Source organism: Triticum urartu, chromosome 6 (genome assembly GCF_003073215.2).
Source record: "Triticum urartu cultivar G1812 chromosome 6, Tu2.1, whole genome shotgun sequence".
Lineage (NCBI taxonomy): Eukaryota > Viridiplantae > Streptophyta > Magnoliopsida > Poales > Poaceae > Triticum > Triticum urartu.
Genome location: NC_053027.1, coordinates 522555616 through 522579577, shown reverse-complemented (window position 1 = coordinate 522579577; position 23962 = coordinate 522555616). Strand labels below are relative to the sequence as shown.

At 46.7% G+C, this 23962-nt stretch overlaps 3 protein-coding genes across 4 annotated transcripts; 1 reads left to right on the top strand and 2 right to left on the bottom strand.

Moving 5' to 3' along the window:
- The first annotated feature begins 4067 nt into the window (after positions 1–4067).
- Positions 4068–8282, top strand: LOC125514827 (formin-like protein 16). Its single transcript, XM_048680195.1, has 2 exons — positions 4068–5785; positions 6695–8282. The coding sequence occupies exons 1-2, from the start codon at positions 4083–4085 to the stop codon at positions 8154–8156; spliced, it is 3165 nt and encodes a 1054-aa protein (XP_048536152.1). The 5' UTR covers positions 4068–4082; the 3' UTR covers positions 8157–8282.
- A 13-nt stretch (positions 8283–8295) lies between these two features.
- LOC125514826 (DExH-box ATP-dependent RNA helicase DExH15 chloroplastic-like) lies at positions 8296–19857 on the bottom strand. The gene is given in 17 exon segments (XM_048680194.1): positions 8296–8568; positions 8793–8939; positions 9030–9129; positions 9721–9941; positions 10426–10662; positions 11291–11635; positions 11937–12143; positions 13710–13988; positions 14071–14670; positions 14809–14986; positions 16266–16384; positions 16748–16834; positions 16915–17023; positions 17302–17415; positions 17794–17969; positions 19303–19689; positions 19692–19857. Coding segments are annotated over 17 exon segments (3525 nt in total). The 5' UTR covers positions 19812–19857; the 3' UTR covers positions 8296–8469.
- A 2279-nt stretch (positions 19858–22136) lies between these two features.
- LOC125514825 (glycine cleavage system H protein, mitochondrial) lies at positions 22137–23760 on the bottom strand. 2 transcript variants are annotated; one of them, XM_048680193.1, is made up of 4 exons: positions 23470–23759; positions 22910–22998; positions 22665–22835; positions 22137–22553 (listed from the first exon to the last, which is right to left on the bottom strand). In XM_048680193.1, the coding sequence occupies exons 1-4, from the start codon at positions 23576–23578 to the stop codon at positions 22428–22430; spliced, it is 495 nt and encodes a 164-aa protein (XP_048536150.1). In that variant the 5' UTR covers positions 23579–23759; the 3' UTR covers positions 22137–22427. The 2 variants fall into 2 exon arrangements, with proteins under 2 accessions (XP_048536150.1, XP_048536149.1); XM_048680192.1 differs by having other exon boundaries at positions 22137–22835; positions 23470–23760.
- Between the last annotated feature and the right edge of the window lie 202 nt (positions 23761–23962).

The following is a 23962-nucleotide window of genomic DNA, read 5'->3' as shown; positions in this document are numbered from 1 at the left end:
GGTGGCGAACTCTATATGAGCTGCCCCGTAGCGCTAAGACAAAGGTTCGCATCCTTTGTAATCTTTAGACACCAGAGAAACATAGCCCCTGGGCTCGAGGCGTAGGGTTATTACCTCTCCGTGAGGGGCCTGGACTCATAAAATCCGAGTGTCGCACCTGCGTCGTGATACGTCTCCAACATATCTATAATTTTTTATTGTTGCATGCTATTATATTATCTGTTTTGGATGTTTTATATGCATTAATATGCTATTTTATATTATTTTTAGGACTAACTTACTAACCCAGAGCCCAGTGCCAGTTTTTTTCCCTTGTTTTCGAATTTTACAGAAAAGGAATATCAAACGGAGTCCAAACGGAATAAAACTTTCACGATGATTTTTCTTGGACCAGAATACACAAGTAGGACTTAGAGATGAAGTCAGAGGAGTCCGGAGGCGGCCACAAGCCTCAGGGGTACGCCTTAGGGGGGCGCCCTGAGGGCTTGTGGTCCCCTTGGAGCTCCTCCAACCCTAATCTTTGGCCTATAAATTCTCAAATATTCCCAAACGACCAGAAGTGTCCACCAAAATACTTTTTCACCGCCGTAACCTTCTGTACCCGTGAGATCCCATCTTGGGGCCTTTTCCGGCACCCTGACGGAGGGGGATTCGATCACGCAGGGCTTCTACATCAACTCTATTACCCTTCCAATGAAGCGTGAGCAGTTTACCAAAGACCTACGGGTCCATAGCTAGTAGCTAGACGGCTTCTTCTCTCTCTTTGATCCTCAATACAATGTTCTCCTCGATGTTCTTGGAGATCTATCTGATGTAATATTCTTTTGCGGTGTGGTTGTCGAGATCCGATGAATTGTGGATTTATGATAAGTTTATCTATGAATATTATTTGAATCTTCTCTGAATTCTTATATGCATGATTTGATATCTTTGTATTTCTCTTCGAATTATCGGTTTGGTTTGGCCAACTAGATTGGTTCTTCTTGCAATGGGAGAGGTGCTTAGTTTTGGGTTCAATTTTGCGATGATCTCACCCAGTGACAAAGTAGGGGTAGCGAGACACGTATTGTATTGTCGCCATCAAGGATAAAAAGATGGATTTTTCATCATATTGCTTGAGTTTATCCCTCTACATCATGTCATCTTACTTAAGGCGTTACTCCGTTCTTATGAACTTAATACTCTAGATGCATGTTGGATAGCGGTCGATGTGTGGAATAATAGTAGTAGATGCAGGCAGGAGTCGGTCTACTTGACACAGACATGATGCCTATATTCATAATCATTGCCTTGGATATCGTCATAAATTTACGCTTTTCTATCAATTGCTCGATAGTAATTTGTTCAACCACCGTATTATTTTCCTTCAAGACAGAAGCCTCTAGTGAAACCTATGGCCCCGGGTCTATTTTCCATCATATATTTTCAGATCTATAAAACAAAAAACAAAAAATACCTCGCTGCAATTTATTTGTTTTTACTTTGTTTTACGTTTTAGTAATATTTTATATCTATCTCTATCAGATCTCATCCTTACAAGTGACCGTGAAGGAATTGACAACCCCTTTATCGCGTTGGGTGCAAGTGTTTGATTGTTTGTGCAGGTGCATAGATTGGAGACTTGCGTGTATCTCCTACTGGATTGATACATTGGTTCTCAAAACTGAGGGAAATACTTATCTCTACTTTGCTGCACCACCCTTTCCTCTTCAAGGGAAAAATCAACACAAGCTCAAGAAGTAGCACGTCGTAGCTAGGATCAGCCCTCGTTCATACCCCTAGTACTCATTTTCAGGTTCGTTGCCTCGACAGCGGCAGCCCCCAAGATTGGATCTAGTATCAGGGCGTGTTTGCCTGGATGGATGACGTTCTCTGGGTGGTCTCTGATGTCGAAGGTCACCATTTCCTTGGACCATGCGAGCCGCTTGCTGGTCGCCTTTTTCGCCATATAGATCGCTCATCGCGCGAGCTTCTAGTTTCGGCGTGTGTCCCCCGTTGTGAATATCATGTTCACAGAGGTCTCGTGGGCAAGCTGGCGGTTTGGCGAAGCCCTAGCCTTCTCCTGTCGAGCGGTGCTCCGCTCATATTCCCATGCGATGTGGTTCGGGCCGAGGTAGGTTCCCACGGCCTTTCCTTGCTCATTGTAAACGAACTCGATCGTCCTAAAACGCATGTAGTCGATGAAGGGTGGGGGCGAGACGTCGAAGAGTCGTCCCGAACTGTCAACGACCAGCTCGAAGGAGCCGAACGTGAAGGTTTGGCCCCTCAAGAACTTGTCGACTTATTTTTGACTCTCCGCACCGGGTTAGGTCTCCGACCAACGTCACCCGTGCCTGGCGCGCTAGCTGACGGAGTGAAATGCCGTCAGATCCCTCGATAGGGTTCATGACGAGGTCGGAAGTATCAGGATGGAGTCTGCACACAGTTTACCCAAGTTCGGGCCTCCAAAAATTAATACCCTACATCCTGCTTATTCTTGTTATTCATGGTGAGGGGATACCTCGTGCAGAGGATTAACATGGTGTATGAGATTGCTACCGAGAGTTTCTGGATCTAAGATTGGATGATTTAGAGGATACCTAGATCTCCCTTTATATAGACAGGGAGGTCTAGGGTTTATAGGGTCGCCCGATGCGATCTTCGTCGCCGCCGCCCTTGCCTTGGAGAACAAACAGTGGCAAGGTCGGTTGCTTCTGCCGTCTGGGCCCTGGCCGCCGACCCATGTCCTTGTCTAGTCCGGCCAAGTCAGGTACCCCTGAGTCGTGGCCCCGTCAGTCGTCCCCGCGGCGTCGGGCGCCGAAACGGAGGCCATTTGCGCCTCCGTGGTGAGACATGAATCCAAACAGGAGGGGCGGCGTGCTTGCCGCGTGAGGCTTCAGGTGCGGCTTCAAGCGGAGGTGGTTGCCGCAGCCCTCGCGACGAAGACGGACACGACAGACCGCGACGCAGAGGAGGCTTCGGCAGCCCGCGAGGCGACATTGGAGGAATCCCTCTGTGCTTGCATAGCCGAGAAGCAGTGGGGGAGGGCGTTCAAGGAGATGGCAAAAGACCAAAGCCTGGCGATCCGCGCCATGGCCGGACTGCCCCCCCTACCCCCTCCCCCCTCCCCCCCCCCAAGGAGGAGAAAGACGAGGACGGTGACGGATCGGACAGCTCCGTCTCCATCCGTTTTGCGTCTTCGACCGCTACTGCTGCAAGGACGACACGAAGGGCAAGGCTGGCCGTGATAAACTTCTCCGGTCATCGTTTTGTTCGTAGTTTGTAAGGCATGTCAATTTTTGATAGTCCGATGACATGTGTTTAGCTACGTACGTGTTGCATGAGCTGATATGGATTCGAGCATTCAGTTTAGATGCATCCGGTGATAGAGGAGAAATTTTGTGTGGTGTCCGAAATTTGATACTTGTGTTTATAGATGGTATATAATATAACAATTTCTTTTTCCCAAATACTAGGGAAATCTTGCTGCCGAAATACGTGGTCGCCGCGCTAGCCGAAAACCTAAAGAGGCGAGGGGCAGCAGTCCGCAGATTGAGACCGCTACCATCCCCACGAGCAATGCCACCGCGCGTCACCGTCAGTCAGCGCTAGACCGCGGGCAAATGGCATGCATACGCAGCACCTACGGCGCGCCCAAAGCGCCGGAACACGGCGAAGCAAGGGCTCTCCAAAAACAGCCTCTTCCGCGTGACTCTCCTAAAACCTCCTGGGGTGATTACGGTCACGAAGCCAACGTTCGGCCTGCAGGACAGGTTTTTGGACGTTTGGCGTCGTTGCGGCACTGGCCACTGGGCGACGACGATCCGCCAGCTCACTGCGGCTGGCGTCGTCTCGTCTGCCAGCCAAATTCCATATCGCGATCTCGGGTTTCGGGAATCCCGCCCGGCCGTCCATCAACCACGCGCGTCCAAACCAAACCCCACCCCACCCCACCACTCGCGCAGATGGTTGAGTTGAGCCAAGCACAGCACCGCAGTGCGTTCATACCGGGCACAAAGTATAGTGCATTTGGAGCGCGTGGGGGTGGTGGTCCGGTCCGCTAGCTCTGTTGGCCGGTGGCCGCGTGCGGTCAACCGTCCGGAATGAATCACGGAGCCCGCTGCGTCCGTTCCGCGTCCGAGCAAACAGCCAACGAAACAAAAGGAGGGGTAGTAGATCAGCAGCGCAGCGCATGCAGCGCAACGGCGACGGCGGCCTCACCCGACGCGGCGCCCGCGCGGTTTGTTTTTGGCTCCTCCCCTTCCCTTCCTTCCTCGCGACGCCAGGCAACGCGTCTTGGCTTCGGTTCCCGGACCCGAGCGCCCAACCATCGTGCCGCTCGGCCGGACCCAGTAAACAAACAAAACCCAACCAAACCCAACCCGAACAAGTCAAAACGCACCACCACCAAGTCCCAACCCAGCACAACAATAACGCAGCCGCCGGCAAGGCAGGCAGCACAACTGCGGCACCAGCCAGCCAGAGCAGAATATCGATTCCGCAAGTCAATCCTCACCTCCGTCCGTCGCGTTTCCATCCTCCCCTCCCCGCCCCTGGCCACGGCGATGGCTCCGTCCCCTCTCCTCCCCGTCCTCATCCTCCTCGCCGCCGTCCTCTGCCCCCTGGCCACCGGGCAGCCGCCGACGCAGCGCAACGTCCAGACCCGCTTCCCCTCCACGCGCACCCCGGCCGTCGCCGCCCCGCCTCCGCCGATCGTGCCCCCGTCGCCGTCCCCCACCAGCCCGGCCGTCCTGCCCCCGCAGTCCGCCTCCTCGTCCTCCTCCTCCTCCACGAAGCGCAGCGACATCGCCGTGGCCGTGGTGAGCACGGCGCTGAGCAGCTTCGCGCTCTGCGGCCTCGCCTTCTTCCTCTTCCTCCGCCACGGCAAGAAGAAGGAGCTGACGCACGCCACCGGCGGGAACGGTCACTCCAACCGGCCCCAGGACGCCGCCCTCGCCGGGAAGCTGCCGGAGAGGGCGCCGAAGCGGCCGCCCCGCGGCGGCATGGTGGACGAGAACGGCCTCGACGCGATATACTGGCGGGAGTTCGAGAAGGAGGGCGAGGGCGGCGGCGGCAGGGGGAGGAAGCCCGCGGGGGGCTGGCGCCCGCCGCAGCCGCCGCCCCGGCAGAGCCGCGCGGAGAGGTGGCCGGAGGCGCAGGGGTCGCCGGCTCCCTCCCCGCCGCGGCCGAGGAAGGGCAAGATAGATCAGGAACCGCTCATACCCAGGGGCTCCCTGGACTCCGCCTCCGCGGTGTTCGACGAGTCGCCGCGCCCGCCCAGCGCCAGCTCCAGCTCGTCCTTCTCCGTGGCTGCCCCCGAGGCCTACGCGCGGCCGCCGCCGCCGGCGATCGCCGTCAGCTCTATCCCCCGCCCGTCCCCGCCACCAGCCCCTGCCGCCCCACCAAGCGCATCGGCATCGCTGGCGCGCCCGCCAGGAAGAGGAAGCCCGCCACCACCACCACCACCAATGGCCACCACGTCGCCACCACCAGCGCCTAAGGGTCCACCTCCTCCACCAGCACCCAAAGGCCCGCCGCCGCCACCAGCACCCAGAGGCCCGCCTCCGCCACCGCCGCCCGGAGGAAAGAAGGGAGGGCCGCCACCGCCCCCGCCCCCCGGTGGAAAGAAGGGAGGGCCTCCTCCGCCGCCTGCCTGGGCGTCGTCCTCGAGGCCACCGGCGGCCCCGGGCGGGCCATCCGGCGCAGACGACCTGGCGAAGCTGAAGCCGCTGCATTGGGACAAGGTCAACGTGGCGGCCACCGACCACTCCATGGTGTGGGACAAGCTCACCGGCGGCTCATTCAAGTAAGCAGCTCCTGAATTAAACGCCCCCGCTTCTCATTTCAGTTCACCATTGCCGTAGCCCGTATACAGACGTTTAATTCTCTCTGTGCTTCTCGTGCATTACTACTGGGTACAGTACCGGTCATTACTGATTGCATAGGAATGTAGTGCTAGCTACAGCACGAACAGTGAGTCATGCATGGATGGAACCCTGAACCTTGACGAAAGCAGGACCATCAGGCAGGCATGAACCGAGAAAATCCCACTAGCATTACGTTCTCTGAAACATCGCTCGATTAGCACCCTAGCTGAGTTACTTGCAGCATAATGGTAGCTGTAGTGTGCAGAAACTGAAGATGACGCGCGTAGTGAGAACTGAAAAGGCCCTGAATGCGCAAAAAAGGGGCCCTTTTCGCTGGCATGGCAGCCATGATCGTCGGCGGATTCTCCGATGGGATCAGGAACCCAGGATGTCGTGGAACGGGTATACGAGTTGGCGCGGCGTGCTTTTCGTTGAACGAGCATGAAATTCAATTCACATTTGCTTTGCTATCTACCTTGACAGAATCAACCGTATACTTATGATTTTGTGCTATTGTTTAGCTTGTTTGATCGCGTAAAGAATCTGGATGGGGACGGGTCGCTGTAGCCCCAGTTCCAAAGCAATGATGGGAGGATTTAGGAGCAGGATGTGGACGCCTTGAACCCGGTCAAGATGTCACCCACTTTTCTCCGTCAGCTTGCGCTGGACATTATTAGCTCTGCCACGTCACCCATCCAGTCATAAGAGAATCATACCTAGTGACCGATTGGATACATGATTGGAAACTATACTAAGCTAGTGTTCAGAAACTGGGGTTTTTTGTTTTCCAGCTTTGTGTGATCGATTCAGAACGTTCTAACGGTGTTGTTACTCTGACGTGTTTGCAGCTTGGATGAAGGCACCATCGAGGCGCTGTTCGGCACCGCGGCGGTGAACCGCAAGACGAAATCCGCGGACGCCAAGGACGCGTCGAGCGGCCTCGGGCGCTCGACCTCGGAAGAGCAGATATTCCTGATTGAGCCACGCAAGTCGCACAACATCTCCATCATCCTCCGGTCCCTCACCGTGGGGCGGGACGAGATCATCGACGCGCTGCGTGATGGCAACAACACCGAGCTCGGCACGGACGTCCTCGAGAAGCTGTCCCGGCTCAGCATCTCCAAGGAGGAAGAGGCCACCATCCTGAAGTTCTCTGGGAACCCCGACAGGCTTGCCCCCGCAGTGGCCTTCCTTCTCCGGCTCCTGCTCGACGTGCCCAACCCGTTTGCCCGTGTCAATGCACTGCTATTCAAGGTAAACTACGGTTCTGAGATTGCTGTGCTCAAGCAATCGCTCCAGACCTTGGAGATGGCGAGCCAGGAATTGAGGACAAAGGGGCTGTTCTTTAAACTCCTCGAGGCGGTGCTCAAGGCGGGCAACCGGATGAATGCCGGCACGGCGCGGGGGAACGCGCAGGCCTTCAACCTCACAGCACTGCGCAAGCTCAATGACGTGAAGAGCACTGATGGAGGCACCACGCTGCTCCACTTTGTCATCGAGGAGGTTGTGCGCGCAGAGGGGAAACGCCTTGCTGTCAACCGCAACTACAGCGTCCGCCGCTCTGGTAGCCTCTCCAAGAGCAGCATTGTTGGCGGAATTTCAGCAGCTGGCTCCGCTGGCCAGGGGCCATCACGCGAGGACAGGCAGAACGAGTACTTGAACCTAGGATTGCCCATTGTTGGAGGTCTCAGCAGTGAGTTCGCCAATGTGAAGAAGGCTGCGACTGTGGACTACGATGTGACTGCCAATGAATGCGCAATCTTAGGCAACCGACTCGTGGGCATCAAGAAGCTCCTGGAGACCTGCGGGGACGATGGATTCTCAAGAGGGTTGAGAGGCTTTGTCAATGCTGCGGAGCAAGAGCTGAAGGCACTGAGTGGAGTGCAGGAGAAGGTCCTTGATCTGGTTCAGCGGACAACGGAGTACTACCATGCAGGTGCTACCAAGGACAGGAATGCTCATCCCCTCCAGTTGTTCGTCATTGTGAGGGACTTCCTGGGGATGGTGGACCAGGCATGTGTGGACATCAAGAGAAGACTGCAGCAGCAAAAGAAGCCAACACCCCCATCATCACAGCAAACAACAGCGGCGGCCTCGACGGCCGCTAAGGGGCCAGCTGAAGCCGCTAAGGGGGCAGCTGATGGTGCTAAGGCGGTGGCTGGTGGTGCGGCGGCAGCACCACCGGCTCACAAACCGCCACCAGAAGAAGCAGATAGCAAAAGGAAGAGGGTCATGCCAAGATTCCCAAACTTGCCAGCGCACTTTATGAAGGACGGCGCAGACTCAGATTCAAGCAGTGATGAGGAATAGAATGTATGGAGAGGTGTAAATGGAGATTGTTTGCATTGGCTTGAATTGGTTGTTTTGGAGGTTTAGGTTAGCTGCAGACTGTACATAAGGAAATTGTTTATGTTGGTTCTTTTCTCCAGTTCTTTACATGAGATCCATGTCGGCAACAGTAGATACAATTACATATATCCAGAAATTGAATTTGATGTGCAGATATCAACAAACCATAAAAAAAATGATATTTTAGCTAACTGGTAACCATTTGTCCATGGTACAACAAAGAATTGCCTACCTACAACAAATGACCAATGCGGTACTTACAATTTACAGGCTTTCAGCCAGCAAGCTCACTTAGCGGTACTCGATCCATGACGCTGCAAGCAATTTGTGCATTTTTCTGGAGAACCGGATCTATATCTGGCAATTTTGGAATCTGGAATATAACACAGCGAGTATTATGCAATGTAATGCAGATCATAGTATAGTATAATCGAGCTTAAGGACTGTAAGGTTGCCCAGAAAAGTAAAAAAGGAACAGTATTAACATATCATCGAACTTAAGGAACAAAACAAATCAAGTACATATTACCATGAAAATTGACAACAAAATTAACAACACGTTGGAGATATACAGAATCTGCACACCCAATAACATACCTGAGCTAGTAAATCCATCGTTCGTCTCAGCAGACGGGCTAAATCTCCATCATCCATTGCAGAGTCCATCATTATCTCCCTCCATGTCAACCCTGACGCCCAGGCTTCAACCATTCCAGCAAACTGGGTATCTATTTCGCAAGGTATCTGTACGCCAAGAAGCAAGTGGATGAGAAAAGTAACAAGGGCAACTATTGATTTAAAGACACAGGAGAATAGGAACATCATGTGCCAAACCTTTACGCCATGTTTCTCTTGGAGATCGAGGAGTGAGTTTCTCTGCTCTTCTAAATAGTTTATGACACCAACAACAACTGAAGATGGTTCATACACAAAACTGCAAAATTTTAAACAATCACCATGGTGCCTAAGAAAACACATGAGGAAGTATTTTTATTCAAAAACGTTGACAATTTTTGGGCTGGAGATTGAATACACTGGAGTTCTCACTTTAAGTAAATGATAACAGAAACTATTACTGGCTGCACCTTCTATGGTATCACTTTAAGTAAATGATAACACAAAATATTACTGGCTGCACCTTCTATGGTATGAACATATTTGTCACTCAATAGGCCACGGCAATATATGGTGACAACTGATTGGATAAACATTTTTTATTGATGATGAAGCATATTGATCAACCATTGGAGAGTTCAGTTCATGTACTCGTGTAAATATTAACTGCATCAATACAAAGCTTATTTGGGGCAGCAAATATGCTGGTCCGCAATTTAGCACAGCACGTGGGATTGATGGTCCAATTGATTTATATTATATGCCAGTGTATTTCCACAGATTCGGGCCACAACATGAAGGATAGGGACAGCTGTACAGGTATAAACATGACATAACAGGAGGCTTTACAAGCCAATAGCCATAGCAAGTTGTAAGCATGAGAAATAGGTGCCGTTGTTGAAATGTGTACCTGCTATTCTTCCAAGGACGAAGTTTGATCCCTTCTGACACTAAGCTTCCACACACTGCTGCCAGTTGAGATGGCTTCAGATCCAAAAGGACCTTGTTCCTAAGAACCATAGCAAGCCAGAGTTCGTTTTCCCCTCGTATGGCTGCGGCCGTTTCACCCAAAGGATAGATTACTTGGGTGTTGATATCTAACACTCTAGCCTCTTGTATGACTTTGCTAATCTGGTAAACATCCATTGAGAGAATCAAAAATTAATGTCTGAGAAACTACTTACCGAGGACAAGCATAAGGCTGTAACTTAGTATTGTGCAATCATACTGGTTATCCACAAGATCCTGAATGCTTTCACCAAATCATGGCATTTTATAGAGAAACAGCATATATTTTCAACAAAATATTACACATGAGATGGTTCAGAGGGAGTGTTTAATTAGTGTAGTGGAAGAATGAAAGGTGGTCAAGGAGCACTGGCTGGGGCTGAATGGGGGCACGATAGGAAGCAACAGGACATGCTACAATGACTTCAATATATTTTCGGTCTCATGTGGTTCAGTTACGTAGTTAATTAATGCATGAAGTGGAAGTAACTAACTCAATGTACTCTATACATATAATGATACGATACAAAAAGTACCAGAGTGCTTTCAACAACTATATAGTTCAATTAGATAGGTTCATCAAACATATAAAAGCATACATGGTTACCTGCAAAAATTCTTTCCAACCAGTTGGTTCAATTTGCATTATGCGTCTAGTCAAACGACGGGATCTAGCTTCCAAACGCTCAATCTTTTCTTTTGTAAAGTTTCTCATGTCGATGATCTTTTGAAATTCTCTAAAACCCTTAGTACTTCTGATTGTTTTCTTCAATTGTGAAACCTTCCTCCTCTGTTGCTTGTGAGATTCTACAGCGGCCTGATGTTCCTGGGAGAATCGTTCCACCTGTGAAGAAAGAGTAACAAAAAAAAGTTCAATGCTAACAGAAATGCAAGTTGCAAGTTCAATGCCAAAACGTCAACAGAACTGCAAGTTGCTAGTTCAACGCCAAAACGTCAACAGAACTGCATGCTAAAACGTCAACAGAACTGCAAGTTGCAAATGATAATGCATAACTTCATACCAGACATGATTTGAATAGCATTAAATGATAATATATGAAATGAGGATGTGCATGTTACGTTGGTTATCTATTAACATTAGAAGGAACTGTCAGTACTCAGTAGCAGTGTATTACTGGTCTGACGACATGATTGACCAACCTATTAGAAGACACAAATGAAAAGAACTGGCAGTACTACGGTATATTACTCCTAGAGTCATATGGTCCGACCACTATGATTAAACAACCTATTACAAGACACAGATGGGAGAAATGAACACTTAGTGAATCTTGTGAGAAATCAATATCTTTTAAAGATAGTACTCCCTCCAATCCAAAATAAGTGTCGCAGTTTTGAACTGGGGTTAGTTCAAAACTGCGACACTTATTATGGATCGGAGGTAGTAACAGATAACTCTAATTTACAATAAAAGCACGAAATATTGGGAAAGCCAAGGAGTAAGTGCAAACCTTGTCGTCTTCTGAGAGGCTATTAAGCACAGGAACATTTAGACTCCACGACCATGTGTCTAGGGATCCGTCCATGCATAACAAAAAACCATGTTCTGATTTTGCGATTTTATCCCAGATCATGTCTTCACGCAAAAGGAGCTGCTTCAGGGTTTCTCTAGGGAGTGGCCCACCCTCCACTGAAGGAACAGCAGGTAGACCTGTCTGGTAAACAGTTTTTATCCATTTTTCTGTGAATAGATACCATGAATTATCTGAACTCAAAGCAACATAGTATGATGGGCAAAGAAGTTGTCCCTCGTTATCAAATTCCTGCTTGCCTGGACCAATAGAATCATCTTCCAGCTGCAATAGTTATTTTCATAAGAACACACGAGGAGGACACTAGGACAGAAATCACAAAGACAAAGTGGTAGAGAAAAACTTCAATAATTCATATCTTGGGGCATGTCTAACAAAAATGTAGATATACAAACAGCAAAGGATGTAAACTACTGCGGTTCAGAACTTTCATTTTTGCAGTATCCGATAATTAATGCTTGTCATTTGACAAGAACGTGCACAACAAGAGACGTAAACAATCCCAAAGTGAAACCATGAAGCTTTTCCCTCTACAACTCTCATGCAATGAAACTTACTCACTCACCATGCTGGCAATCTTTTGATCATCAAACGAGCTGAGGCTTCCAATAAAAACAGCAGGAATCGTGTGGTGAACTGAATCTTTATCTTTATACTGCAAGCACATGAAAGGGAGGTGACCACTTTCAAACTCTTCTAATTGAGTTTTCCATGCAGCCATTCTCTCTAGTTCCATCCTCTTTTTCAGTTCATTTCGTATCTTCTTCTCTTCCTGAGGAACAAGTGCATAGAACATATAAGGTCTAATAATACATCATAAGCAGTACCTCGGTCAACAAGTTATGAAAAAAAAACTTTAATTATGTAATACCTTCTACTCGAATTCTTGGAAGTGTCCATGAGTTAAAAGAGACTGGGTTTTGAAGTTGATGGATCATTTTAGGTTTTAAATTTTAACATTTATAGGCAAAGCCATATGTCAATATTAGCATGCTAGGTAAATTCAAGTGCCCACATGGTGGGGGTTTTCTAGAGCACGAAGGATGGCTTCACATGTTTGCATTAAGATAGAAAGGGTTTCAGTGTGTCGTTTTGGTTTGTTGTAAACAAAACAAAAAATACTCCTCAATTGCCAATGAGATGAATTGCCCGGCAAAAGATCACCAACCTAATCCTAAACTAAGCCCTGAAAGAAATAGAAGTTGATAGAGACACTGAAACAAGAGGACTGCTCAAAACAAAAGGGGGCACACGTATACCTTAAGGAGAAAATTCCTTATTTGACACTATCTTAAAATCTGCTTCCTTATTTGACACTGGAAAAGTTTTTCTTCCCTATTTGACACAAGTTCTAAATTTTATTCCCTATATGACATTTCCGTCCATTTTGAGCCTAAATGACACCTGAAAAGACTCTTTTGCCCCTCATGTGGTATGTGTGTGGGGGGCAATAGCGCACACACGCAGCATCAGTGCGAGGGCAGGAGAACACACGCAGCAACACATACACATGCACCAACACACACGCACGCGCACACACACGCAACAACATGCACGCGCACGTGCACACACACACGCAACAACACGCACGCGCACGTGCACACACACACACACGCAGCAACACACATGCACGCGCACACACACGCAGCAACACACACGCACGCAGCACACACACACATACACACACACGCACGCAGCACACACACACATACACACACACGCAGCAGCAGCACACACGCAGGCAGCACATAGGCACGCAACAGCACACACACACGCGCACGTACACACGCAGTAGCAAACACACACTGCAGCACACATGCACACACACATGCAGCGGCAGCACACATGTGCGTGAGCACCCACACACGCAACAGCACACACGCGCGCACACACACATACCGCACTAATTTAGGACTAGTGTCAAATAGGGAAGAAAAACGTTTCCAGTGTCAAATAAGGAACCAGATTTTAAGACAGTGTCAAATAAGGAATTTTCTCTTACTTAAGACCGTCTTGATTTTAACGTGTTTCCTAATATGTCGTAAACTGCGAAGGCATATAATTATTTTTGTAAACATGAAATGAAGTAATGATACAAAGAAGAGCTACATGCACTATATCCAATTCTTAAAGAACCATGGTAGTGTGTCAGCCCAAAAAATCGATGGAGATCATGTTTATCTGTCATTAATAGAAAAAAGGCAGCCCGGTGTCATTAATACATTGACACAAATAATTGAGCATTTATAAGTGGAACTGTAAGAATTTCAGATACGTTAGATGGATTTCCATGTTACTGAATTACTATACATAAACCAGATCAAGCAATGAACATTACCTTTAACTTGTTTTGTAGAAGAGAAATCTCAGCATAGTCTTCCTCGGATAATTCCTTCCTGCATTTCCTGTCAATGAATTCATCTGTAATTTCTGAAGAGAGGTGTTGTATTTCTTTCTGAATTCTCTCAAGCTCTTCTTTAGCAGCAACCATTACATTGCTCCCAACATAATTCCCAAAGCTTTGCTCCACTAACTTCCGAGCTTCTTCCAATGTTCTTCCAGAACGTTTAGCCTTAACATCACCTGATTCTTTCTGCTTATGAGTAACTTTCGAACCCTGAACGGCACATTCCAATCCATCAGATAAGGAATACGAGAAAACAAGAAAATATGCAGATACATTACAGCAAGATACATACAGCAAGGAGATTCAAAACCATCCCGTATGATGCGGTAAATTGTGAAACAAGTGGCTCAAGTCCAGCGAAGATAACATCACAACATTCTTCAGGCCCTTCATTAGTAGTCTGAACAAGAACAGAATGCCCAACTGTGTCGATCCCTCTCCTTCCAGCACGACCTGCCATCTGGAATAGGTTATTTGGGGTTAAGAGCTGGCGTCCGGCATCAATTCTTTTGCTGAGAGAAGAAATCACAGCTGTCCTAGCAGGCATGTTGATCCCAGCAGCAAGGGTTTCTGTTGCAAAGACTACTTTAACAAGGCCACGTTGAAACAGTTCTTCAATAAAGGACTTCCACAGTGGCAAGCAACCAGCATGATGAGCAGCAACTCCTCGCAAGAGTCCTTTCACAGCGTTTTCCCGGACAGCATCAGGATATTGCATCCTGAACCTCCTAAGTTCCAGTTCAACTTCACTAGCCTCACAATCATGCAGAAGTCTACAATCCTCAATATATTCAACGGCTGCATCACATCCTCTTCTACTAAAGATAAACCAAATAGCGGGAAGCATGTCGTTTTCCCAAAGCTGTGACAATGTCTCACGTATTAGTGGAACCTGCATAGTGATGTAATCAAGAAATGACACCCATTAGTCATAGCACACTTTAATCTGACATGGTCTCACAAAAAAAACATGAGCAGCTTAAAGTCATTATGCGAAAATGCATGTCATAAAAGTGAGTCTAGTCCATGCCTGGGAACGGCGCATATTGGTGACCTCGTGCTTGGACAATTGAACCTGTTTTGATATGTCCAATGGGCTTCTATTACCTTGCTCATTTTTATTTGTTCTAACCTTCCTCTTTCCTTTCACGTAATAGAATTCACTTTTTGGAGAAGATATGTTCTGGACGTGAGACATTCTCAACTTCCTGTATGGGTAGAACAAAAATGAAAAATACATGACTTAGCTTTGGTACAAACATAAATAATGTGCATGAGGCAATACTGGAATGCGCAAGAGATATCCTAGAATGTTTCTTAAAATGCCATCCAGTGTCATATAAACCACAAAGGTAGCATAACCAGCTAATGGTATGGATGTCAAAGAATTATCAGTTTTCATAAGGAATGAATAAGTATACAACATAAGCAACCAGATGGACTTTGAAGAAATCATGTATGCCCTTGATACTTCCAATAAAACAAAACTCGACCAACAGGCTCTAGCACCGGCGGCATGTTTAATAACAGGTTAGGCCTCGAACGAGGGTAGGCTGGGAGCTCGCCCGCCTCTAGCCCACCGAACGGCGTTCGGTTTTCATACTACCAGTAATAACAAAATATGAAATAAGATTGGTCATGACTATCAAAGCAAACTTTGTCAGAATCAGCATCCAAGACAGTGGTAAGTAAGCAAATACTTGTTTTCTTTATTTGCAGGCATTTGACCCTTCACACAAAAGGGTATAAAGTATATGATAGAAATTAGATAAACAGCCAAGTACATTTCCAGGAACACTTCTGATAATCTAAAAAATATTAACCCGCATGGACATAGCTAATGGTATAAGCAAGGCAGACCTAAGTAGGCCCTACTAGGTTCAGATAAACCCTCTTATTTAGCAGCTGAACATACTGTACTTAGAGCACACCTGTTTCCATTTAAGCTGCCTTAAGGTGCAGCTATGTCATCGCCAGATGATCATGGGGTTAATATGTTTTGGGCTTCATGACTAAATGATTACTACTCCCTCTGTCCCAGAATATAAGAACGTTTTTGACACTATGCTAGTGTTAAAAACGTTCTTATATTTTGGGACGGAGGGAGTAATAGACATTAAAGTGCCCTTTATACGTCTTGTACCGGACTAATCTTGGTAACCGTTTAGTAAACTGCCGACTTGACTACTGGACAATTGGTAATCACGCGTGCACGCGCACGCACGCACCTAGAGAGAGGTATAGAGGAGTTAAATTTTCAGTGAAGAATATATGGTTAACTTTTTGGCAGATATGATGCAACTATTTAGATCAATCAATGGAAGTTGCCCACATTCTGATGGGATGGTCCAATTTATCAAAGGGGGTGAACATGGTTAAAACAAACAAACGAGCTGGTTGCATATCGTTATTAAGAGTACTTCTTTATATGCATGTTGATTTGGAAAGTAAGCCAGTTTATGGTGCCAACAAGAACAAGGTGACAACCTATTCATTTTCTTTCCCTTTCCATCAAGAAGTGGTAGAAGTGCAAATTTCTTCGAGAAGTGCCAAGTTAGTGGAACGGGGCGTTTGCTCGATGTCACCAGCTCCGTTTTCCCATGGATCTACAAAAAGACAGGCATAAGAACTGATTTCGCAAGTACAAAATCATGTGGTGCCAGAGCAGAAATAAAGGAAAACTACAATGTGTGGGCAGCATTTGCACAAGCATGAGAATGCTAATGATCACAGTAAACCAAAAATATATACCCGCATGTGCTTGTGCATGTATTTTCTTTCAACGAACTGTGCAAGTATTTCTGGTGCTTCATATACAATCATTACAATAGGAAGTGGAAAAACTATTACACCTATGATGCTACTGCAAAATGGGGAGCGAGGACAATACGATTAATCCACTAATCATGTACCATCAATGCAATAGAAAATCAATACAGCAAAATATGAGAAGTGAAAGCTACAGTTACCTGACCAATCCAGCCAGCTAATTCATCAGGATTTGCAACAGTGGCAGACAAGCATATAAGCTGGACTTCCTTTGGACAATATATCACCTAAGATGTGGCGAAAATAGTAAGTCAAATGACCAATATAAACTCATGAAGACGAACAAGAGAGTAATAAAGTAGCATACTGTTTCTTCCCAAACAGTTCCGCGTGAGATATCACTTAAGTAATGGACTTCATCCAAAACAATGACATCAACTTCAAATAATCTACCATCGGATGCTGACATACCAACACTGCAGTCCAAATAAAGATGGCGGGATTCTTTCAGAAACAGGACAAGCAACATCAGTTACAACCAATAATTAACTACCGCTAAAGCCTAATCTCCCCGCACCCCAACCCCAAAAACATGAGTAGCTAGAAAATAAATCATGCTATTCTCAAATGCGAAACACTGAACATATATATACTTGTTCGTGCATCTGCAATATTTGCTTCCAATGGTGGAAGTGGAAAATTATTAAACTAGTAACAGTATGCTACAGATGAATACTTGTTCATGCATAAATACCTTTGATACAGCATATTACGCAGAATCTCTGTCGTCATTATTAGGATCTGAGCATCTTTATTGATAGCAGAATCTCCTGTAAGAAGACCAACATTATGATCACCAAATGTATTCCTGAAATTATTGTACAATGGCAATGTGTCAAAATAAATGCATTACTCAAGAGTCTGACCATCTAGGAAAATTATATAACAGTCTCAGCCTTGCACTAATCAAATAAATACTCCAACATCTGAGCTGATGGAATTTTCCAACAGTCATAAATGTTCTCCAGTCAATCATGTGGATGAGTGAGCTGACACGAGTTTCAACTTACACCTAAACTGATAATTTGCAAGGCTCGCTGTCAGTTAGGACTTGGGAGCATGAGGATGTCACTAAGATGATAACTCTAGGCATGTCCCAACTAACACAAGATAAAAGGTAGTTCTTGCAGGTTTCAGTCATAAATCTGTAAAACAAATGGCATGAATCATGAAAGTGGAATTTTACCGGAACTCGCGGAACTTCTGATTTGACAAGGCCTTCAACGGTGTCGTATAGAAGAGCCGCCTTCCTCTGGCAACTGTTGCCACAGCTGCAGCTTCAGCGATTAGTGTCTTCCCGCTACTTGTAGGTGCAGAAACTACTACGGACGAGCCTCTTAGAAATGCTTGTATAGCCAGGCGCTAAAAGAAGATAGGAAACAGTGTAAAAAAACATGTTATATCACTCCAAAGAATAATCAGGAAGGAGTGTTCACTGTCTCATCTCTATGTGTAAAACAATATTAGCATCAAGCTTTAATACTTTTTCTATTGCCGAAGGGGAAGAGGTGGATTTGTTTGAAGAAAACCAAAGCAATAATTTTACCCCCTAACTATTTCAGCCAGTTAGCTTGAAATGGACTCAACATTACAATTTCAACACAAGTAAGCTAGCTTTTTATCAAGACATGACAGCCTTAGTGCTGCTCATTACGCAAAACAACTTGAAAGTAGCTCATCAACTAACAATGCCATCTGAAATAAATAAAATAGATGGTATAAATTGCAGTGCTTAATATGAACCAGACAAGATGGCCCCATCTTAAGGTAAATTGATGATATAATTGCAGTGTGACTATATGACCCATCCAAGATGATCCCATCTTAGTAAGCTCCCTAAGAAGAGAATATCTCCAACATCATCCTATAGCACAAATTACTGGAAGATATCTACCATGAGAAAACACAGTAGAAAAGCAAGAACTCCGTGCTTATCACAGTCATTTACTGGTCAGGCAACTAAGTTTTTTTGCATAACGAGAACATGATATTATTTGTGAGCTCCATGATGCCAAAAGTTAGGAAGTGTATTGCAGTAGACAACACAAGAGATGTCCCCCGTGTAATCACATGTATCTAACTAGCAGATTGGCCCGCACAATTGCATGGTTTACTGTGTTGCAGTACCGGTACAAAACTTTCTTTGCGATTTGATTTCTGAAAATTATATTCGCAAACAAAATACAGCTGCGGTATCTGATCATATGTTTAAAGCATGATTTCTTTATTTGGAGATATCTGTCCCGTTATGTGAATGAGCGGATTGAGTTATAACTTATAAGCAGTGCTACCACCTCTTTTTTATTTCCCATTTTCTGATCACTGCGTTTCTAGGCCAGCCATCGAATCTAAGTTTTTAAAATTTAGGTTCAACTAATTCAATGCTAGATGTTTCCCAAATTATTATGTAGCATCTCGCCCTTCAAATTGGGGTCCACAAAAATTAAGGGTTAGATGGTTTAAATAAATTTTTCGCATGCTGATCTCTTTTTAAGAGGATTTAAATCAGCTGTCGACCTTTTATTAGCAAGTAAGATGGATGGATTCGACAAACTAGATGAAACTTAAAATACTGGCACTGCTAGAGCTCCAAATGCCAACCATTTCGGTACTCCAAAATCGATAAACTCCCACCAAAACACATACGGCTTCAGTGTGTAGAACCAGAATTAGCTCGTCCGCGCGAGTCAGGTACCTGAAACTTGTCGATGGGGAAGTCGTAGATCCCGGCGAGCTCATTGTAGTCGATGATATCGTCGCCGAACTCCCGCACCTCGGCGACGAGCTTGGCCACCTGCTGCGACTTGTACTGCTCCGACCGCTGCCTCCGCTCCGCGGTCTCCTGCCGCGAATCCTCCGCCGCCGCAACCCCCTCCTCCTCGCACTCGCCGCCACTCTCCTCCTCCAGCTCCTCGTCGCCCTCCCCGTCATCGTCCTCGTCGTAGTCCGCGTCGCGGATGTCTAGCCCGTCGTCATCCTCCTCCTCGGGCCTCTCGTCGTTCGTCCTTCGTCGGACACCGGGCCGCGGCGGCGCGGAGCGGTTTGAGTGCGCGCGGAGGGGGCGTGTTTGCGGGGCGGCGTGGGTTTGGCTTGGGCTGGGCGCGAGGGTGGGAGGAGAGCGGGCGGTGGGGTCTGGGGTGGCGCGTGGCGGGGCGCGGTGGGGAGCGGGAGGAGGAGCAGGAAGTGGGGGGCGAGGCAGTGCATGGCGGGAGGGTGTGGTGAACGGGTGATTCGGCCGCAAGAGGCGGGGGAAGACGAGATAATGCTAGGATTTTAATCTTCGGTCTTGCACATGGTAGCCGGAAATGCGCCAACGGCCTGGGTTTACGCCATGCGAACGGGTTTACGGTTTTGGGGTGATGGAGGCCATGGGCGGGAGAAATTGTTGAGACGTTACTTGACCTTTGAAAATGTTGACAAATAATCCATTATCCACACAAATAATCAAATAACAAACTCCCGTCGGTAAAGAAGAGATCTTGTTAATGATTATTTGGATGGATAATTGCATGTCTTTAATATTTTTATTATTTTCTGATGTTTGTCGTGTTATCATGATTGAAGATGAATAGATTGAAAGTTTTCCGCCAAAAAAATAAAAACACATGCCTTTACATAAAAGTGTTTTTTCAAGAATAACTTTCATTCTATTCATCTTCAATCATGGTAGTACAACGAACACCAGAAATAATAATAAATACATCTAGATTCATAGACCACCTAACGACGACTACAAGCACTAAAGCGAGCCGAAGGCACGCCGCTGTCATCACCCCTTTTACATAAGTGTTTTTTCCCCTTGAGAAGGAATGAGGAACATGTTTTCGTCCATATTAATAGCTAGATTTGTCTTCGACGATTTTCACATTTTACATGAAGTGTTGGGGGCACGCTTCTTTGCATCGTTGGTGTTGTTGAATTTCATAATGAATTTTTTTGTTTGCCCTGTGTGGAAGATGACGAGGTGTGTTTTCTTTTTATAACTATAGGTGATTTCCCTACGCGTTGCTGCGGATTTTAAAAATTAATTTTGGATAAATTTTGTATGAACTAAGTGACCTAAATCAAAAGCTATTATTTTCAGTAATTGTGTGTGAACAAAGAGTATGCATGTAAGCTGGATCATTGAAGATGAAACAATTAAAATGAGATATGCATGTGCTACAAAATAGTTTCAGTGGATGTTGATGTGGCACATTTGATGATGTGGAGAGTTGCATGGTGAGAGAATTGCATTAGTGGGACAACTATCTAGGTAGATATGGTTTTTGGTGGGCCCTTCTTAACAACGTGATATTGTGTTATCTACTAATCAACTTACACATACATAGATAAGTTTCTTACGTTGTTGGTCGTATGTACTATATTGATGCTGCAATGTCATGTTGGTGATTTTTCCTTGCGGGTGCGTAAGAAACTTGGCATGACATAGGGCTTTTACCTAGGGAGTCTAAACCTAGGTACAACATTGTGTCTCGTATCGTCTCAACCTCAGAGTTCCATTAGCGCGATCCTTGTATCGCCTCCTCCCCATCATTTTTGACTAGGTATACCCCTATATGCACAATGAACACAAATCTGCGAGCAACAACTAGCGCAAACCGTGGGGCGGTACATTGATCTCGTCTGGGTGGGATCATCAAGATCCCTCTCGATTCGACTCAACTTCCTCTCAAGAAGATGGTGTTCATGAATTTTCACGGAACAAGGCCTCAATAATGACCTCAACATCCCCACCATGATCGGTCCCATGCAATTGGGCCTATCCCTAACATGTTTTCTCCTCGTCAAGCATCTTCAACCACCTCAACAACCATAAGACTGGTGTGCTCCCAGAAGTCAAGGTGGGCATGTTCCACTCGTCCCATATATCATTTAGTCCGATCATCACGCGTATTCGATGTGTTGATCAAGAAGTGGCTTGCAGGGAGAGAGCGGTCTAAAGCTCATTCTCCATGGGCCAAGAGGAACAAGAAGAAGGGTGACAAGCGTGAGCTGGAAGGGGTGTTGACTCGCCATCATTGGGGAGAGTCTCTTATGAGGTGTATCTTAACCTAACCGCTAAGGTTGTGGACTCCCTAACCTTTGGTCTCCGATATTTGTAGGATCGAGTAATCGAGTATAGGGACATATGTCTCTTGCACCCAAACTAACCACCACGATGTACTTAAATCTACCGACGCCAACTTGGGCAGAAAAGGCGGGGGAGGTGCCGCGCGGCGGGGGGGGTGGGGGGGGGCGTGATTGCAACCGCCAACCCTTCTAGAAAAGAGAAAATCAGCTTATCCGTCTCTGCCACACGCATCTGCCCGATGAGACCTTTGTTATTAAATGGCTCAAATTAATCTACACATCCAACAAAAAAACTAGGCATTCTTTTCCATGGCTAAAATAATTTGTGTTTCATCATCTAGGACATCTCCAATGATTGTCAAATTTTTTCACCTAGGATTTTTTTTATGATGTGACAGATGATATGCGGGAAGAGGAGGTAATATGTACGTAAAACAGCAATCTTGGCACAAGCTCTAAGGGTAAAAAAAGGGCAAACTTAGATAAACCATATTAGAGTAGTTACATGATGATCTGTTGGTGGATGATAATGTCTGTTTTTACCAACAAACTAACATACAAACTCTTCCCCATATATCTGATGTCACGGTCACTGAAATGGTATAACAAACTGCTGGACGCCATGTACACCGACAAAAGAAAACTGGAACCGATGAACTGAACGCATGGTGAAGCTGGTTTAATTATTGTAGACAAGAGTAGTCGACATGGTTGCAACAAAAAGGAACAATAATCGAGCAAGGAGCACTAGTGGGCGTCCTCCTCCTCGCAGTGCTTGGTGTACTTGGCCGAGTCCAGCAGGCCCTCCAGCTCCGCCGGGCTGCTCGGCTTCACCTTGATCATCCACCCCTCCTCGTACGGGCTCGAGTTGATCTGCCAGGCCACGGCGCAATCGCAACAACACAGTTCATTAGGATCGCTACACGGACGTGAAAGACTGAAAGGATTGCTAATCGACGGAGGCGAGGTGTTTGCTGTGCGCACCAGGCCGGGGGTCTCGGACAGCTTTGAGTTGACCTCGACGACCTCGCCGGAGATGGGCGAGTTGACGTCGCTGGTGGCCTTCACACTCTCCACGTTGCCGAAGGCTCCGCCCTGGCTCACCTTCGTGCCGGCCTCCGGCAGCTCCACGAACACCACCTCCCCGAGATGGCCCTGCACCCAGCGATTATTATTGACGCAGGATTGACATATGGAAAGCATGCATGTAGGGAGTGCCGTTGGTTCACCTGGGCGTGGTCACTGATGCCAATCGTGGCCACGGAGCCGTCGTTCTTGACCCACTCGTGGGAGGAAGTGTACTTCAAGCCATCAATAACTGCAAACTCACATCAAAACCATTCAAAAAACTTTCTCTAAACAACGAGCTCCCTCGTCGATTTTCATTGAAGAAACTGCCAGTTTTTACAAACTTAAAATGCTCAGACATCAACGGAGAAAAGCCATCCATTCAAACACGACCATAGCTTTACCGGCTCTGCACATCGTGTGCTGCTGAAGCTGAAACTATTTTGCTTGCAGAACAACTATTCCCATCTCTAGAAGAAGTACCCCTCCTTCTATTCTAATTGAAGATTTTTTTCCACCTTTCCTTTTTCGGATAACAACAAAGGACCAGCCCACATAAGATACAGGTAAAAAAACCACAATGTGTTGAGTGCAAAGAGTTGGCCTGCAAAGAATGCACAAGAACATTGCACACTACATGCACTCTCTACCAAAAAAGGAGAAACATCTTGCCGAATCCTACTTGAGACAACTTCAGTTAGCATGAATAGCAAAACTGTACCAGTGGAGAAGTATCTGGAGATCGAATAGGCCGGGGCAGCAGCCCTGGCGCCGCTGCTTGAAATCTTGAGGGCATTGGCAGCTGAGCTCGCCCACAGCCTCAGAGCCATTGTAGCCTAATTTAGGTGTTGCAACCTGAAGCAACAAAGTGAATGTGTGTTCTCTGCCCTCCCTTGTAGGGGATGGTGGCTCGGTGGTAGTAGTGGAAAGAGGCCGTGGGAGGATAGGGAAAGGGAAATTGTTTGGCTCAGGAAGAGGGGGAGGAAATAAGAGGGGTAGGCAGGATAGGATTTCTATGGCTGATGGGTGCTCATAGCCTCATCCTTGCTTTAGAGCAGAGCCATTAAGGGCCCCCCTCAGCTTGGTCCAAATTCGATGGATTAATGTTAAACAAATTTGAGACCTGAAAATTGTCCTATTCGTATGTACTAGGAGTGATTGGACTATAGATCGGTCTATTTCAATCTACCGTGTCCTCCGCGTGGGCAAATTCT

Coding starts and splice junctions, on each gene's coding strand:
- LOC125514827 (XM_048680195.1), top strand. CDS start 4,083: ATGAATCACGGAGCCCGCTGCGTCCGTTCCGCGTCCGAGCAAACAGCC. Junction 5,786..6,694: donor CTCACCGGCGGCTCATTCAA/GTAAGCAGCTCC, acceptor ACGTGTTTGCAG/CTTGGATGAAGGCACCATCG.
- LOC125514825 (XM_048680192.1), bottom strand. CDS start 23,578: ATGGCTCTGAGGCTGTGGGCGAGCTCAGCTGCCAATGCCCTCAAGATT. Junction 22,999..23,469: donor CTCCAGATACTTCTCCACTG/GTACAGTTTTGC, acceptor GTGAGTTTGCAG/TTATTGATGGCTTGAAGTAC. Junction 22,836..22,909: donor GCATCAGTGACCACGCCCAG/GTGAACCAACGG, acceptor CGCTGGGTGCAG/GGCCATCTCGGGGAGGTGGT.